The sequence below is a fragment of the Cheilinus undulatus genome, linkage group 20 (genome assembly GCF_018320785.1).
Source record: "Cheilinus undulatus linkage group 20, ASM1832078v1, whole genome shotgun sequence".
NCBI classification, from domain to species: domain Eukaryota; kingdom Metazoa; phylum Chordata; class Actinopteri; order Labriformes; family Labridae; genus Cheilinus; species Cheilinus undulatus.
The window spans coordinates 17,059,114-17,077,633 of NC_054884.1; the positions used below are offsets into that span (position 1 = coordinate 17,059,114).

Genomic DNA, 18,520 nt, shown 5'->3' on the forward strand with positions numbered 1-18,520 from the left:
CTGTCCCACTTCTGAGCAGGCTAGACGTAAACAGTACATCTCCACGCCCTCATGGTCTTGTGGTTGGATAGGATGAAACGAGGGGGCGGGTTTAATGTTGATTAACTTTATCAACTTCAATGAATTAGGTAAATTATCCATAGTGCAAAAAATGAAGAGATTAATGGGTACTTTGCTTAAACGGGAAGGAAATTTCTTGTTATTGTTCCTTTTTAAGATGAATTGTTTGCTCTTGGCTTTGTGTATTCTTTTCTTTGTCTTATGCACTGTAATGTCATATAAATTCTTAAAATTCGAATCCAAAAAAGAAGAAAGCAGGATAATGCATGGATAAAAATCAACTAAAAGTCTATTTTCAGACCTTTCTGTATTTCCCATTATCTTACTACACCTTTATGCCTATTGAGTTAATGAAGCCTTCTCACAGTGCCGAAAAAGTGAATTAAAATTACGAAAAAGAAGATTTGGCGAATTTATTGTCTGAATGACGAGATTTAGATGCTTAGAAGACAGACACTACAAGTTTCAAGTATTATGTTTTGTGTTTGTGTTGCATATGAACGCAACATGGTTTGTACCGACACGCTATTGGTTGTTTTAGAATGGAGGCGGGATTTAAATTTGACTCACGCTGTGTGATTGGATGGATAGAATATGACGATATACGGAAGTCATCGAGCTGTGCGGCGTGCATGATTGAAGCCTCACATTGAAAATATGGAACAGAATAATGGTAAGATGGCGTTATCGTTCAGCAAATTTTTACAGAGGTTTTATTCAAACATGGAGTCAGTTAATGTTTCAAATAATGGCAGCTGTTAGAATGTCCTTCGTCATTTATTACAGTTAAAAGTTGCAAAGCTAACAGGCTAGCGAAGGCTGATTACAAAACAGCTCAAGTTTCAAAGTTAAGATTTGTCAGCTGCTGAAATATTCATCCGAGGAGAAAGCGGAAAGATTTACCTGTTGTCATATAACTTTCAAAGAGCTTGACTGTAGTAACGAACATGAAACATAACTCGAGAGAAGGACTGAATTTTGTTCCTGTGGACTCGAGTGATGAAACATGACATCAGTCCAAAACTGCGACATTTCTCCCTCAGCCTTCCCTCGGATGGCAGGACACCTGAAAACTTAAAATTACATTGTTTTGCGGCAGTTCTGTCATGATTTATGAACAGTTGAACCTTGAACTATATTTTTTGCACGTGCTGTTCTGGTTCTTGAGTAAAAACATTTCCTCTGTTTTTCTATCAGACGGGAGCTTGGCGCAGGTCCGTCATGTGGTCTTGATCCTGTCTGGGAAAGGAGGTGTGGGAAAGAGCACAATCACTACAGAGTTAGCTCTGGCCCTCAGGCATGCAGGCAAGAAGGTGAGTTCAAGCTAGTCCAAACCAGAATACAGGGTTTCATCATACACTTAACATATTTTCATTCTCACTAAAACAGGAAGAGGAGCTATTAAAGAGATTTTAGGCCAGTGGTTTTCAACCTTTTTCTGCAAAAGGCACACCTAAAGTCAAGCCAGAATCTCAAGGCACACCAAACACTGTTTTGACCATTGTGTTATGCTCTTTGGTTGTCAAAATATTGGATATGTGGATACTTTTAGATATCACATTCTTTAGAGCAATGAAATCACAGTTATTTCAGCTTAGAAAACCCCAGCTTTCTTTAGTCATATTTTTTGGGCAAAATCTGCCACCAGCAGCAAAGCACAGCTGTCTAGGATGATGATAAAACATGGTTGTCACAAAACCCCAATTATAAACTTGGACATAAATGAGTTCACAGTGATGCCTATTTCAACCCCAGAAACAAAAGTAGACACCCCAGGAATCCACTTTTTTTTTAGTATTTGTTTTTATTTGAGCTGTCAAGATTACTGGCATTAATCATTGTTATCTACGATCTACAATTAATGCATTCAAGTTTTTTAAATGCGATTAATCGCATGCTTTGTTGTCCATTTCAACTCACATGGTGAAGCCATGTGAGCATCTCTCTTCTGCCACAGGGATACAAAATAAGTTCACCACTGCTTATCAATGTTTCCTTTCACTTTAAAAGCCTAAGACAGGGGTGCAGATGGCCTAACAGTTAGGTGGCGCCCCATGTACACTGGGCAGTCCAGTTCTGGGTGGCGCCTTTCCTGCATTCCTCTCCCCCACTCTCTCATCCCTGTTTCTGACTCTGTCTGCTGTATTTCTCTCTAAATAAAGGCATAAAAAGCACAAAATTATCTTGTAAAAAAAACTCAGTGGACAAGACAAAAGTCATGTGAACTTGTTATCAAACCTTTACCTTTTTACTGTTCCCTTAATTCCTGTACGATCCATAACAAGTTCCTTTGTGGTTAAGTTCATGTAATAATCTTCAATCTGTCTACAAAAGCATGTCTGTATCCAAACAGGAAGTCAATTACCCCTGGCTTAAGACACCATAAAAATCCAGTTTTGAATGCACAATAGGGACATTTTAAGATGGGGTTAAATGGGCATGATTAATTGGATTAACTACAGAAATCGTATTAATTGCAATTAAACATTTTAATCTTTTGACAGCCCTAGTGTTGCACATTGTGTAACTTGCACAATGTTGCAAACATTTTGAAATGGTGCTTTTTGATGCTATCAATCATTTAAATAAGGGGGACTGTATCATTTTTAAGAGTGCAGAATTCATATTATGTGAATTTTACTGGCATTGAAATGTGGGGTTTAAGATTCTTGTTTTGTGACAATCCTTCCATGGGTTATGTACAGAAATCTTGAATTTATCAAAAATAAAAAGACACTTCTTTTTTTTAAACTCTGTCCCCATTAGGTTGGCATCCTGGACGTTGACCTTTGTGGGCCCAGCATACCCCGCATGTTGAGTTTGGGACGGCCCGATGTTCACCAGTGTGACTCAGGATGGGTGCCTGTTTACACTGATGCAGAGAAGAGCCTCTCCCTCATGTCCATCGGCTTTCTGCTGGAGGATCCTGATGAAGCAGTTGTGTGGAGGGGGCCCAAGAAAACAGGTCTACTATTTTAGTTCTTGATAATATCTGATAGATTTTTTTTTGCTTCTCTATTTATTTCACATACACTTCTATTCTTCCTGGTTTATCACCAGTATTTTTTCCTCTCTGATTGTACCACAGCTCTAATTGGCCAGTTTGTGTCAGACGTTGCATGGGGAGAGCTGGATGTTCTCTTGGTTGACACACCGCCAGGGACTTCTGACGAACATTTAGCCGTGCTAGAGAACCTTAAAAAACACAGAGTGGATGGAGCCATTTTGGTCACAACCCCTCAGGTACTTTTCACTTTGGAGAAACCATCTACAATTAGTATGAACAATACAACCAAATAAAGTGTATGGTTGACAGAGTAGGCACAAGGTGTAAAAAAGCTTCCCCTCTCAGTCACATACAATAAATGATGCAGCTTAGGTGTGTAGAAAAATGAAATTGACCAGCACTGTGGCTCAGATTTGCATAGATATATAGCAGTAACACACATGCAAACATTATGTTGTCATGTTAAAGCACTTACTCCAACTACTGCTCTGAAAGGAGTTCAAGTTGTGCAAGGTAGGCCTGCAACATGAGAAAAAACATGACAATATGGCCTGCTGTGAACAAGCTTTAGCTTTTGTATCAGTTTACTTGCAACTTTGCATGTTTTCTGGCAGTGAGATAGTTTATAACACATCCCTTCTGTAAGCAAAATACTTCCAAGTTGTTCTTTTTCCCCACAAGGTCGTCAGTTTTTCCTCTTGGATATTCTCTCCTTCATTTGCGTCTTCTTAATGCTAGTTTACCTCCTAGTTACCACCAAGTTGACCCAAAATAATTACAGGGTCATTAAGAGCAAGATGACACTCAGCAGTGTGAATGCTTGGCACATCGATCCAGGGATTCAGCTGATAAAAGGCTCTGTTTGTTAGTCTTACATAATCGGTTCATTGAGAATTTTAATATCAGAATGGCAATGTTACAGACATCTATTTTTCAAGATAACCTGGACTATTAGAATATGTGTGCTGCAAGGATGCCCGATGAATGTATGAAAAGTTGTATGACCAGAAAGACAAAGTAAAGGGGGAAACGTTACTTGAATCTCATAAAACTTTATACAAATCACACCCTGGTCAACAATGAACTAACCTTTTTATATCTGCATTTAGTTCCTGTTGGTCCTGTGTATCAGGAGAAAAAATAACTTTCTAAAGCACAAAAGAAATAATCACTGTAAAACCAATTCACATTTTGCTCAAATGTGGTATTCCAGTGCATACTCCATAGAAATCCATCTTAGGGTTCCTGAGATATTGAAAACAACCTTTGTGCTACTTCTTTGGGATCGTCTGCAATTCTAGTGGGTTGGGAGGGATAACATACTAAGATCTTCTAACACAACTCTGTAAGATTCGTGACTACCAATTGAAAGTTTCTTTCTCTGTCTTTTGACTCCAGGCTGTGTCCACGGGGGATGTGAGGAGAGAGATTACCTTTTGTAAGAAGACAGGGGTACGAATCCTGGGCATCGTTGAGAACATGAGTGGCTTTGTTTGTCCACATTGCTCAGTAAGTCCACCTTTCTTTTTATTGAATTGGTTCATATGTAAATTATCAGTGTATCGGACTAAGTCAGTTTGTAAGAATGTATCAGTATTGTTTTAAATACATGCTGAATAAGATGTTCACCAAATTACATACTTACTTTTTTAAAAACTGGGCTTAATTATTCTGTCTTTGCAGGAATGCAGCAACATATTCTCCAAGGGAGGAGGTGAGGAGTTAGCCAAGCTGACTGGATCAGTATTCCTAGGTGAGATCAGTGGGATTGAGTTGCATGTTATGCTCACTTTCAGCCACAAGGTGTCGCATCACACTGTGATAACACATCACTCCTCTCCCAGCATCCATTCATGTTTTAGGAGGCATTTTACATCACTGCCTTGCTGCTAAAATGGTCGATCCAGACTTCAGTGCAGAGGTTTATAAATAGCTCAGTGAAAGCATGATGCATACTTATCAATAATTCTCTTTCAAATTAATTGATCATTTAACGTTTGACGCAGTGGTTATCCGCTTTGAGAGCGAATCAATCTCGTGAGTAATGATGCAGCTAATTCAGCTTAGCCTGTGGCAGTGAGGAGGCAGCTGTTCACACTGCAATGCTTTAGCCATGTAAGAATTTGATAAATCAATGCTCTTAAAAATCCACTTATTTCTCACTATTGATGATCAGGTATAAGCATGTCAGTAATGAGGGCTACTTTAAGCATCAAAGTAGAGGTCAATATTTTTAACCCTGATATATCAGGTGTAAAATATGCTGAAGTAGTTCTAGTAATTGGTTCATTATGTCGTGTCTTTCAGGTTCTGTGCCCTTGGATCCCCAACTCAGCTCCAGTATAGAAGAGGGCAAAGACTTCCTGCAGTCGTTTCCTGACAGCGCCACCTTCAGTGCCATCAGCAGTATTTCTCAGACTTTGCTCAACAGCCTCCAAACATCTTGAGACATCAATTTATTCAGGATTATGTTGTGAAAAGTACAGAATAATGCAAATGTAATGATTTCCATGTTGAATTTCATCCTGTACAGTTGATCATATAAAGCTTTTTAATGATTTTCTTGTTTCACACCTTGTCATTTCAAATCACTATCTGCTAACAGTACAAGGCAGCCTTTGTTAGCAGTTATCTCTCAGTGCTGCAGTTCTGCAGGGCGTAAACCACAGTGTGAAGATTATCAGGCTTTACCACAGAGTGAAAAACAGCCACTCAGTGAGTCTTTTTTACAGCATTTTTGGAAACATCATTTAGTAATAAAGTTGTAAAGTCATGATGCCTTTCAAAGCTTGTTTCACAGCAGAATACACAGTTCTGAAAACACCTCATTGTGTGTTGAAGCCAGTCAAATCTAAGTTGGAATCTTCTTTAATTCGATTGTGACACACGTCGACACATCAGGATAATTTCAATACCAGCGGTAATACAAGATTGTAGATTGGCGCTTCAGTAAATGCATCACCAGCAGGTCCATTTTCAGAAAACAAACTCCAGATCAAATTGTATCAGTCTGCATTAAACTAGGCCAAACCTGATCACTAATCCCAGTGGATTTCTGCTACACGCTACAAAGGAAATCATCAAGTCTTGTGTCATTTTTTGGAGGAGCTTTATGACACAAAACATACATTTTGATCTGGTTTAATCTTCTGGAAGTAGTCTGCTCTTCAGCCTTTATATCCAACAGCAACAAGACACTGAAACCCATGCAGGAGTTTAATGGCTGGAATATGGAAGAGATGAAGTACAGCCACAGATGAGAGGGGGGAGAGGGGTGAATGAGATGGAGAGGAGATGGAAATTTGGAAATTACACTTGTGAGACCCAACATGGGGCACACACACCTTTAATGCAAACAGCAGTACTACAGGAGAAACACTGAAGTTTGAGAATGTTTGCGTAATGATTAGAATACAGCTACACACAAAAACTCCCACTTCACCAGCAACATACTAAAGGCAATCTTAATTATTAAACCAAGAATTACATCCAGAGGAATTCCAACCACTTATCACAATTACCCCACAGTGCATTAAATCTATCTATATAGATATTTATATGTCTGTATATAATATGTATAATATATCTTGGGGAATTAAAGACTTTTGCTGCATTAAACAGTTCAATGAACAATTTCTTATAAATAAAATCAGTGGAAAAAAATCGTAAGTCCATATACATTTCTCTTTACAAATAGATCCTCGAGATTAATGCAGAAACTGTGTCAACTCCCGGGTTGATGTGGGAGGAGAAAAAGCTGTGCGGCCCTTTGGTCAGCTCTCTATGACCAGAGGCTGGGCTGCCTCAGCCGGCCTCAAGGCCTGACATAAGTGGAGGGAAAAAAAGGAATCTTCATCATACGACTGTTTTGAAACACACACACACAAGACAGACGAATCACTACATTGCGCATTTACAAGTTGACTATCAAATCGGGACGACTGTACACATTGTTGAGATAAGACCATATTTATGGAGCCATTTTAATTCATTTTTTCCCCGCCTTCACTTCTTTCATCTCGTGTGGCAGAAATTTTTTACAATTTTTTCCCCATTTTACACTTTTTCTCCAGCAGCAACATAAAGGACAGATCTTGTGGTGGAGATGTTTGGTTGTTTTCTTTCTTATTTCGTGGAGAGAATGAGGGCAACAATAAGCCCGTAGAGACCCAAGACCTCGGCGAAAATCAAAATGAGGATCATGCCCACAAAAAGTCGCGGCTGTTGAGCTGTGCCCCTCACGCCTGCGTCTCCCACAATGCCGATGGCGAAGCCTGCTGCCAGCCCACTAAGGCCCACACTCAACCCGGCACCCAGATGGAGAAAACTCCTGAACACAAAGAATACAGTGTTAATATCAGGACTAATAACTTTTACAGATTTTAAGTCATTTCAGCAGATAAGAAAACTGTCAAAAACTAAAAAGTCAGATCATTTCAAACAGGTTTTACTGGATCCAAGTTATTTAGTAGACGCTTTCAAAAATGGCGTACATTTGACAGGTAGACAGGTGTTCCATGAGTTAAGGACCTTGCCCAAGGATCCAAACTGGATATTATTAATTTAATTCAACAAACATCTTAGCCCTGCTTAATGTAAAATATCCTGCACTGTCTCTTACAGCTTTACTATCACCCCAATACTGTAAGAAAGCTCGCAGTGGCAAAATGCCTCACCTCATATGAACATTTGCACTAAATAATGTAAACTATCTTAATTTATCTTATCTGCCTATATCCTTGCATATTTTAGACTTCAAATCATATCTAGTCAGCATCCTTGCACCCTTTGCACATCCTGCAACCATGCTATCAATGTACATAGACTTGGATATCCTAGACAAAGTACCTAAAAGAGCTTGTACATATTTAAATTTGATGTTTTTTTAATTTTTAAAAAAGTTTTGTTTAAGTCTGTCCATTCAGAGCAAAGCTAAGTAGAGTCAAATTCCTTACTACGTAAGCATATGTGACCAATAAAGCTGATTCAGTAATATAACTTAAGCCATTAAAACAGGCTTTAAAGTTTAAAAAATGAGGATTAAAAAAAGTATCTTGAGCTGACATAGCTCTGTTGATCCTCCCTAAGGGTCAACAAATATATTCGTACATATAGCTGATATTTACCCTTTCAAGCCAATATCTGCAGATATCAATGATGATATTATCAATGATGATAATATCGTGCATACCGATTCTTCATCTCTCAGGAATTACAGTGAACACTTTGCACACTATTCAGTTATTTGCAATTATGAGTAAATTATATACTAGGTATGGCTGCTATTTTTGTATTTTGATAATGCAGCTTTGCACTAAAACTGGTGTTTTACCAAAACTACTGACACAAACAAGCTTGTATGGATCTATTGTAAGACAAATTCTTAGACGATCATCTAAATAAGTTTAAACACAGGAACTATGTCCCCTGCACATGCTGTCATGGGGCTGAAACTGCAGTCTAAGGTGTTAAACTGCACTGGCTGTGTTAACTATGAGGAAACAGTATGTCACAGTGCTTGTATGTGTTTAATTATTTATGGTTAATGGATCTTGTGAATAGTGGAGCTACACTGGGGCGGCGGCTCAAAAGATAAAACTTCTATTTTGTTTTGGCTTCTGTTTCTTTAGGAGGTTTGTGCATTGCAGTGTTACTGTTGGTCTTAGGCATAGTTTTAGTCCAGTTTTAGTTAATAAAATGTCCTTACATTTTCGTCTAAGTAATATATCTTGTGAAATAATGACAATATAACTGAAAAAACTCATTTTAATCCACTATAAATAGTAATCTTTGAAATAAACTGAGGAAAATATTGTCATACTTTTAACAGCTCTCTCACTTCATCTCTGCTTGAGTTTTCACAGATTAAATGCAGAGGGGAGAAATATGTATTTTCAAAAGCATTTAGCACTAACATTTAAGTCTTGTTTTAGTCTGCTTTGTGAAAAATGTAACGTTTTTATTTTATTTCAAGCTAGTCTTAGTCTCGTCTTCCTCACAGTAAAAAATTAGTTGACTAATAATTTTAGTCTTAGTCAACCAAATTAACACTGATGCATTACAAAATAAGACATTAACACAACTGAACTTGCAAAATTAACACCTTGATTTTGCCAAGCCCTGCAAAACTGACAGGACTGAACCCACACTGCACTTGAACCATGAATGAGCCCCTCCTACTATTTCCATAATAAAATAATGACAACAGAAGAACAGTGCAAACGTCTGTAGTCAATTGAACTCACTTGTAGAGGGTGACTTTGTCTGAGAGGTTGTTGGCAATCAGCACCGCTACTACCAGGCCGTAGATAGCTATAATACCCGCCATGACTACGGGGATGATTGACTTCATGATGAGCTCTGGCCTCATCACAGACATGGCTGCGATCCCCGTACCACTCTTGGCTGTGCCATAGGCTGCTCCCAAGGCTGTTGGGAAAGAGAGAGTAACTTTAGATAAATAAACATTTGAAAAAAAAATAGAGTACACACAATACAATGCAAAAGGGAAATAAGATAGCAGGCAAACCACAGAAGGTGGAAGGCACAGCTGAATAATGAAGCAGAACTGAAACAAGAGATGGTGAAACAATACTATAACCTAATGTTTCTCTTCCCCTCAAAAATCCAACATGGCTCCACTGGGGGAATTTTGCAAGTATGAAATGGTAATAACATTCTTGCACAGTCCTGAGACCAAAAAGCACTTTTTCATTTCTTTAAAACGGCTTCAGCCCTTGTTATTTCAGGGATGACTCTGCCAGACAGCTGTAGAGTAGTAAATCACTCTTTGAATGAAAAAAAGCCTCATTAGGCTTAAGCACACAGGGAACTGCTGACATCATAAAAGAGCAGGATGCTACATCTCCAGAAGCAGCATCAGAGCAGTATGGGTACCATAGGAGGACTAGCAGTATACACAGCTGCTATTTGCAATCTCCAGTGCACACTGGCCTGCATCAGTGAAATGTGACGGGGAGGGAGGAGAAGAAAAAGCTACATCAGCATTTTAGCCCACTGAGGAGAAAGCAGAGTGTACCTACGTCACAAGAGTCTGACTACAAGACAAGAGTGAAAGAGAAAATCAATACCACTATGCTCCAAAATTAGAAAATGTGAGTATCTAGATAAAGAACATCACGTATGAATTACGCCCATGTTTAAATTATGTACAATGATGAGAGAATTGAAGGGGGAAGAAAACTAAGAAGCAACAGAGGAGGATCCCTCTTGCAGGACAGAGAAGCCAGATATGCTTTAAATCTAATGTGTACATAATTAACCACTATCTGCCTTATGAAATAGATCAACAATGGCTGTCAAAACACAGGAGTGTGTCAGGAGTCAGAAGCTGGTTTGACAAGAGTTTATGTCACGTGTGTATCTGCACATTTCCTGATGTGGGCATATTTATTTCCTCAGCCACAGCAAAGAAACAGAGATGGCAAAACAAGACACTAACACCTAGTCTAAATCAGCAGCATTACTTTCATTATCTACTAGCAGCATCACATGCCTTCTTTACACATAATTTGTAGTTATACAGTGAACGATATTTACCTATTTGAAGAGTTCTACAATGCTGCTTTGACTCAGAAAATAGCCACCTGCCCTCTGTGGCTTTTCATTGCACTAACAAACCAGTGTTTGTTGTTAAATGTCTGCAACTTGCAAAATGAGTCAGATTGGTTGGCCAGTAAAAACTTATGCAACATAGTTAAACAACAACTAATGCAATATAAAAGTAAGCATACACATTCTTGGATTATTATACTGATCTTGTCATGTCACTGGCATAACAAACAAGGACCAGGCAGTGTTGGCTTCTCGCAGCTTCATTGCCAATGTACTGATGATGATTATATCTGAAATGCCTCCTGAAATATCATTTTAGGCAGCGGCCTTGTGCACACAGCCGGAGGTGTCCTGCCCTCTGTTCCTTCCTATTTCTTGGGACAAAGTGTTGCACAAGCTAGGAAATGGTTCTGGTTAGCTCAGAGACTAGCTGTGAGGCTTTCTGGCAAAAAGATCTGGGAGGCAGACAGGAAAATGATGCGGGCCAATCTTCAAATGTGCTCATGGCAGCCTGCCACGTCCCCTTCATTGATCTACTACCAGACTGATGCCGTCAATACAAGGTTAAATCACTCCTGCCCATTTATAGCGATACATTGAGTATAACTTGGCACCATTTTCACAAATGCCCAAGTAACAATCTCTTACTTTGTCCTCTGACTTTGTGGGTGAGCCAAATTATTTGCTAGCACACCACCAAATTGTACTAACTATGCTGTGCATCACATCCAAAAACAGATAAAAGCCCACCAGTAGATTAAAATAAAAACTGACAAAGATAGCACAAGTAATAATGCGATGTTTGTCCCATCAAATTTAGCAGTTGCAAGAGAATATTCAGGAAACACCTAAGGCTTTTTTTAAATACCTGTAACTTTCAGCCATGCATAAACAACCATTGCAGTATGTTACCGTCAGTAATGTTATCCTCCACCTCTGTTCTCTCTCAGTAAGCTCAGCCTCACTAAGGTGTGACAGGTGAGGCTTGATGGAGAAAAGCTTGAGTCCTCAAACATTCTGCCCTGACGATTAAATGTTTGATGGCTGGTTATGTCGGCTTCTACAGCTGTGTGGAAGCACAACCTCTGGGTTTATAATCCTAATCCCCTCAGCTTAGGTGAACAGCTTTTTTCCCCTTTTTCTTTTTTCCTCCCTGCAGAATATTTCATGTATGGGATGCCCTTGTGACGTCTTGTGATGTCAGAGCGGGAGGTGCCTACAGCGAGGGATGATCTTGCATGCAATAAGCCCACGCATAACACAGCATATTGGTCTGCTCCGAATAGTGGGGGAAAGGGGAAGCACAGTGCTTTTAAGGAATTAAACAAAGAGGAAGGTCATAGTTGTGAAAAATGTTCTTACAGCTTGCTGGCTGCTGCCTACATTGTTTAAAAATTTGAGACTGCATGCAGAAATTAGGAGATTCGCTGAGCAATCTGAAATCTGCATCAGAAATGGAGAGATGAGGGAGCAAATGCGCTGCCATCACCAATTATATCTAACCGTTAAGGAGGACGACGGAAAGACCTTGTGAGTATGAATTAAAGGTAAAGCCATTAACACACATACTTAAAGTAAATTTACTAAGACATTTACTTAAAAGAAACATCCCACAGTGGCATGGGCTATATGAGAGGAAGATGCTGGAAAAACAAGAGATTCAGTCTTGATGAGTCTGGGCGGCATACATCCAAAAATGTTCTCAGCATGACTGTCAGTATACCAATCTGCCTCTCTCTGGTTTTCTTAAAGAAAAACTAATTAAATATATGTCACTGTAGACTGACATTGTGATAAAGTAAGCGAAAGATTGAAAACAGCTGCAAGCAGGGCAACAATGGAAGTGGTTGTTTTAATCTCAGGGGTAATAGCACCTTGTGAATGTTTCCTGTCCTGACCCAGACTTTAGTAAAGGGGAAGTGCTCATGACAGGTCACCATCAGCAGACTACTATAATAGTGTAACATCAGCTGACGCCATAACATCACACAGTAAAAGTCCAGAAATAAGCTTACTGCTGCAAATGACATGCCCTAGAATAGAAATCCTAAAAAATAATGAAAAATAGACATGCTACATGAGAATTGTGCAGTGAATTACATTATTTGATATTTAGAAACTGAAATATGGACCAACACTTAAAATATTACTGATTAACTGTGATACCAAGTTAAAAGCTGAAAAAGTCCTTCAGCTACATTTAAGTGACTAAAAATCACAGAAGCACAAGATATAATGTTCTTTAAATGACACCACAACACTGTAATATCCTAAAAGCTGAAGTCTGAATCATCAAGTCTCTCCGTCCATCCCACCACCACCACTACTACCTCCTTCCTTTGTGCCAGCATGATCCCCTCCCTACCGGCTAATTCCCCAGCTGTCACTCCTTCACCACCACAGACCAGTAGTACAGCAAGCCTCCAGGACAGCCACCACCACGCTGCCCTTCCCCATCACTGCACATTAAACCTGAGCTATGACAAGACCAGCACTGGCTCTGGCAAACAAGCAGCTGCCTCTGATTTCCGTGTAGGACTGGACAATGTAAAAATCAAGCATGGATGCTTAAAAATAGGTGGTTTTAAAGTCGTGAATGGCTGTTTCTTACAGTTTTTGCACAGTTACTAGGTTAGGCTTGGCTCAGAATTTCCGAAATTCCTGAAATCTACAGCTGAAACACACTTGTAAATCAGATTTCTGTTAAGCATGCAGTCCAGTGTGATTTGCTAAAAGACGATTAAAAATTCCTTTCCCTCTTTGACTGTTAAATAGGCACATGGGAAGGAATCAATGATAGTATTATTTCAAGAAAAACTCCTTGATAGAACAGTATGTACCATCTTACACCACACAATAGCCAGTTTTGGCAAATGGCCGTGAGCTACTGCAGGTCATGCCCTCTGTGACATGGTCAATTAGCACTAGCAGATTGTTGATTTCTCACTGAAGCTGCATCAATCCCACCAGTCACCCTGTTCACATGATACAGCATCCCACTGACATATGATGCAGCTCTTATCTTGGTTCAGGGAGAGAAAATAATAAACAAGGAAAGGGGCCATAAAATAAGTGTGATAAACTGTAAAAAAAATACAGTTACAAAGTTCACTTTCTGTGCCACTTCCCATCTGCAAGTTATAGGCACTAATAACCAATGAAATCAAGCATCTTTAAAGCATTATATTATACTTTTTTGATACAAATTCAGTCCTTACTTTGTAACTTATATTTGTAATTCTCTAGATCAGAGGCCAGACGGCAATTCCAAGTCAGAAGTCTCGTCATGTGATTATCATGTGACATTGTGTCATTCTCCTCAGCAATAAGGAAGTTGACCAGCTGATGGTAATTTCCAGTGGTCACATAAGTGGTGAGAAAAAGCGGTTGAAGAATCAAGATATAAGAAAATATATATTAATTTGGAGCAGAGATCAGATTGGATATTTAGGCAGAACAACGGTGAACGTTGCACGACGTCAATCCATATACTGTGCGTCAGTAGATAGATTTGTATACCTGCAGGCTAAGATTTGAAGCTTCTATCATATCGCCATGTTTTCTAGCTTCCTCTGGCTTTCACGCCTTGGAAGAAAACTGTGTTAGCTCAAACTGAAAAAACGAAACCAATATAACCCACATGCAGAGTGCAACGAACGAGCAAACAGTAAGCTATGCGATAAATGAAGAAACTGCAGACAGCATTAAATATAAATCACCGGAAAGCCACTACTTTTACAAAATAGTCACATTTACTGAATATATAACTGTTTTTATTAACAATCAAGATAAGAAAAACGCTACAGATGGCATTGCTAGCAAAGCTAACATCAAAGCTAACATATGTAATCGTCATCAGCTAAGGTACATATTCTTCGCTAATATTTTTAACTGTCTTTGAACTGTTGTAGTATTAAAGTACTATAACTAGTCAAACTGTTCCATATCAAAGTCTAACAAATACCACATGCTAACCAAATACGGCGTTAAGTCTAAATATTTGTCAGCTAAAGATTAGCATTGCGACGTTAACGTTAGCACTGCTAACACTAGCCGTTGGCTTTAAGACGTCAGAAGACGCACTGTGGTTGACAATTCAAAGCAACCTGAAAGAAATAGCGTAAAGTAATAAAGGGGTTAGCAGCATGTATACAAGTTAACATTTTGTTACAACAAGGTTAAATATAAAAGATGATAAAACTGTTATATTTACCGCTGAACACCATAGCCGCAGAGGCTCCCATTACTCCGAAGAACGGAGAGTATTCTGGGCTTTCGGCCGACATTCTTACTCACACAATATAAAAATAAACTAAATATACAAAATTAATGATGAGTGAAGACTCAGAAAATCGCACTTTGCGAACCCTATCGAAGGCCACAGGCTTGAAATGAAAAACTGAGTATACCAGGAACCGTCTGACCACCTAACTAGCAGTGTAAACCGGATAGTCACGACTCTTCTGATAAATACCCGGCGCAGCAGCACAAAATGGCGAAGCGGAAAATGTATCACCTGACCGGCCGTATGGATAAAACCTATCATGTACTGGGTGTGGGGGGCGTACCATAGCCAAGTTTGTTAATGATATACAGTGTTGCAAGAGGACTCTTGTGATCACAAGGGTGATGTTTCAAATGATGTAACGTTTACTATGGATAAAGAACGTGTTTTATTTTTATGTTTATTTTTTAATTTTTTTGAAGGTCACCCCTATCAGGCATCACTTTGGTGTGCTCCGCTGCAGGCTCCCCCTTTGATATCAATGCATTCACCCTTCAGAAGCTGGAGGATAATATGAGAATAGACAAAAGGGTGTGAGGCCCTGTTTTTATTTCAAAACACTTTTAGTAAGGATAAAAGGGTTTAAGGGAAATACGTTATTTTATGCTTGAATTAAGAAAATAGACAAAATAAGAAGTTGAACCAAAAGACAACCAAAAGTGACCTCTCCAACTGCTGAAATTCCCAGTGTTTCATGTGTCCACTGTCCAGACACATTTCTGCATTTTGCACCAGGACTCTACCACGCCGCACGGGATGGTTTTACAGTCAGCTGTGATATGCAGCAACGTGGAGCGTGAGAAGTGAGAGAATTTGAGGTTGAGTGTGCATGTGATGTTAGTGGGGGAGGGAGCCGAGAATCCCCATTTCACTGTATAGCTCCCAGCAAGTGTGAAGGCTCAGAGATCCAGAAAGAGGAGGGGTCGGGAGAGCTAGGACATCATAGGAGGGATGAAATGTGTGTGAGTCAGAGGGAGCTTGTGCAGTCCCATTGCCTCCTCCTCCTCCCTGTGCTCTTCCTCCATCCATCCCTCCATCCTGCTCCCTCTGCATAGCCTGGTCTAGTCAGCACCAGAGATGGACCCCTCCCCCACTCATATCACTGAAAAGCCCCTCCACTCGTGATGCAATTTCTACAGCAGCATCAGAGGCCTCCTACCTTTCTAATGCTTTACTCAGGACGCATCTCATTGCTGCTGCAAAATAATTATGCAACAAGAAGGGATCATATTTGAGGCATGGATGGTGTGTGTTTGTTGATGCATTAATAACAGAAAGGTCAAAATTAACAGGATGATCTCTTGGTTTTCTCTGCTGACAGAACATCGATCCACAATTGACTCCTTCTGCTGGATACAACTGTAGTCTCTCTCTTCAGAATGGATTATGATGCTTCTGTTCTCTGAAGACATTTGCAAACAACCAGCTCATCTGACAGCATGGAGTAGTAACATGATCACCCATGTGTCTGCTCCTTGTTTGTTTTGGGTGCATGGATACAAGGATTTGACTGAAGCTCTTGTCCTTGAGTGGTATTAATCAATAAGATGAGATAAGACAAGGTTTTTTTAACAAGACTGCTCAGATTTTTCAAGGAGGTAGAAAAGAGAACTGTAAAAAACTCTCACCAGGTGGTGATTAGATCAAGATACTCAAGATGCACCTCAACACATTTATCTTTCACTGTTACAGTAATGTAGTTTAAGATGCACAGGCAAACAATGATGATTTCATCCTGGATCTAGATCCTCCTTCTTCAAGTAGACCTGATACTTCAAAGAAAAGTATGTGAAGTACTTTATGGTCTACTGTTGCATGCTAAGTCATAAGTCTTTGACTTGCACATGCAAATATATGCCATTTAAAATACAAGGTTAACACATTTAAACTAGGTGGTGCATTTAAAACCACAATACATACTAAAATGACATTACAGTGGGGAGTGAGACAGAATATAGTTTAAGAAAAAGTCTGTATGTGAATCAAAATCAACTTTATTAGCCAGGTATTGTGGTGGTGGGGGCAGCTGAAAGACAAAAGACAAATTTCTCCTGGGAATAAAAAAGTGCATTGAAAGTATACCGTGTCATATCATGTCGAGTCATGTGGCATTGTAATGTACCATATCTCGTATGTCATATTTTGTTGTTGTATTGTATTTTATTTTATGTCATATCAAATCACACTGACTATCGTATTGTGTCATATCATGATTCATGTCAACAGTTATCTATCCTAATTGAGGCCTTTCGATTACTATGATTACTATACCAATCTGAATGCTTCAGACTTCTTTATTCACTCCTAAATGCACCAGGACAGATTTTTTTCAAGTTTTCCAACTTTTGTTCATTCCCACACAGCACTCCTTGCATCTATTTTTTGTTAAGATATTATACTGTTAAACTAACTAGTAAAAGTGTACATAATACACTAATGCAAGATTTGTCCAGCCTAAAAATTAAAGCACCTGAGTTAAAGTAGTCCCAAACTAAATGGTCACATATTTTATCCCTTTAAGACAAGTTTATATTGGTCTCAGATGTCCCCAAAACATGCCTGTGAAGTTTGTTGCTGAATAAACAATCCAGAATTGGATTTTTGCGTGTCTAAAAAAACAAAACAAAACAAAAAAAAACCTGTTTCAGCCCTGCTCAGAACGAGCTGTTTCTGTGGCGTTTAATGTTAATGAGCTGGTTTAAGCATGACTAGAAACATGACTTTCAAGCTTTATAACTCAAGCTGGGGGGACTGAGTTTGTCCTGCACTTTATAAGTGTTTTAAAGAAAAGGCTCATCCTGCTGTATTTAAACAGCCTAATATAGCACTTATTAAGAATAATATTTCATGGAAAATGTCACAAAAACATGTTTTTGCTTCCTTTCTCTTACACCCTCAGCAACAGTTTCAGGCATTAAAAATACAAATCTAAATATTAATAAATACTTTTCCAATATTTTTTTGTTTTCTTTGGTAGCTTATAAAAAGGGGTGAACGCTAATTTCAATCTGTCATAACCAGAATAAAACTCCACACAGGAGCTTTAATTCCGCTTTTTCAGCTGTTTCCCCTCCTTAAGTTATTAGCCTAAGAAATGAGCAAAAATCTCATTGAAGAAACTGCAAAGTTCAGCTGTAAAGTCTGTGTGACTGAACTGCTCTTTCTATTTTAACCAAACTGCAATATTCACTCTACAAATACTAACCCTTGAGGGACGTCCTTAGTCTGCCTACTAATCCCCGTCCACTACTCTTTGTTATCTAAGGGGTGGGGGGCTGTCCGAGCAGAGACCCATCTCAGTGTAGGGTTAAACACTTAAGCATCTTACTCCTTGAGGCTGGAAAGCATGGTTTTCAGGAGATGCGCCAGACGAACACCCAACAGAGAGGCTAAATATAGACGTGCATGTGCGATTAGCAGAGTGTGAATCCTAAATGAATAGCACGGGGCAATGCTTCTTACTGTAAGGAAGGAAGTACTCTGACGCTCTGCTTTCTAAGATACAATATTACTACAAGTGCATTAGGATGTGCCCACATCTGCTGCAGATACAGTGTCTATTAATGGAGCATCTATCTCCAACTAACCGCCTT

The 18,520-nt window shown here is 39.2% G+C and overlaps 2 protein-coding genes across 2 annotated transcripts; one reads left to right on the forward strand and one right to left on the reverse strand.

Moving 5' to 3' along the window:
* The first annotated feature begins 618 nt into the window (after nucleotides 1-618).
* On the forward strand, nucleotides 619-5,626 carry nubp2 (nucleotide binding protein 2 (MinD homolog, E. coli)). The gene is made up of 7 exons (XM_041815639.1): nucleotides 619-733; nucleotides 1,258-1,373; nucleotides 2,827-3,025; nucleotides 3,149-3,303; nucleotides 4,466-4,576; nucleotides 4,751-4,820; nucleotides 5,375-5,626. Exons 1-7 carry the CDS (start codon nucleotides 718-720, stop codon nucleotides 5,512-5,514), a joined length of 807 nt encoding a protein of 268 aa, XP_041671573.1. The 5' UTR covers nucleotides 619-717; the 3' UTR covers nucleotides 5,515-5,626.
* Nucleotides 5,509-15,135, reverse strand: atp6v0cb (ATPase H+ transporting V0 subunit cb). The gene is made up of 3 exons (XM_041815640.1): nucleotides 14,856-15,135; nucleotides 9,313-9,496; nucleotides 5,509-7,397 (listed from the first exon to the last, which is right to left on the reverse strand). The coding sequence occupies exons 1-3, from the start codon at nucleotides 14,926-14,928 to the stop codon at nucleotides 7,193-7,195; spliced, it is 462 nt and encodes a 153-aa protein (XP_041671574.1). The 5' UTR covers nucleotides 14,929-15,135; the 3' UTR covers nucleotides 5,509-7,192.
* Nucleotides 15,136-18,520: the final 3,385 nt, after the last annotated feature.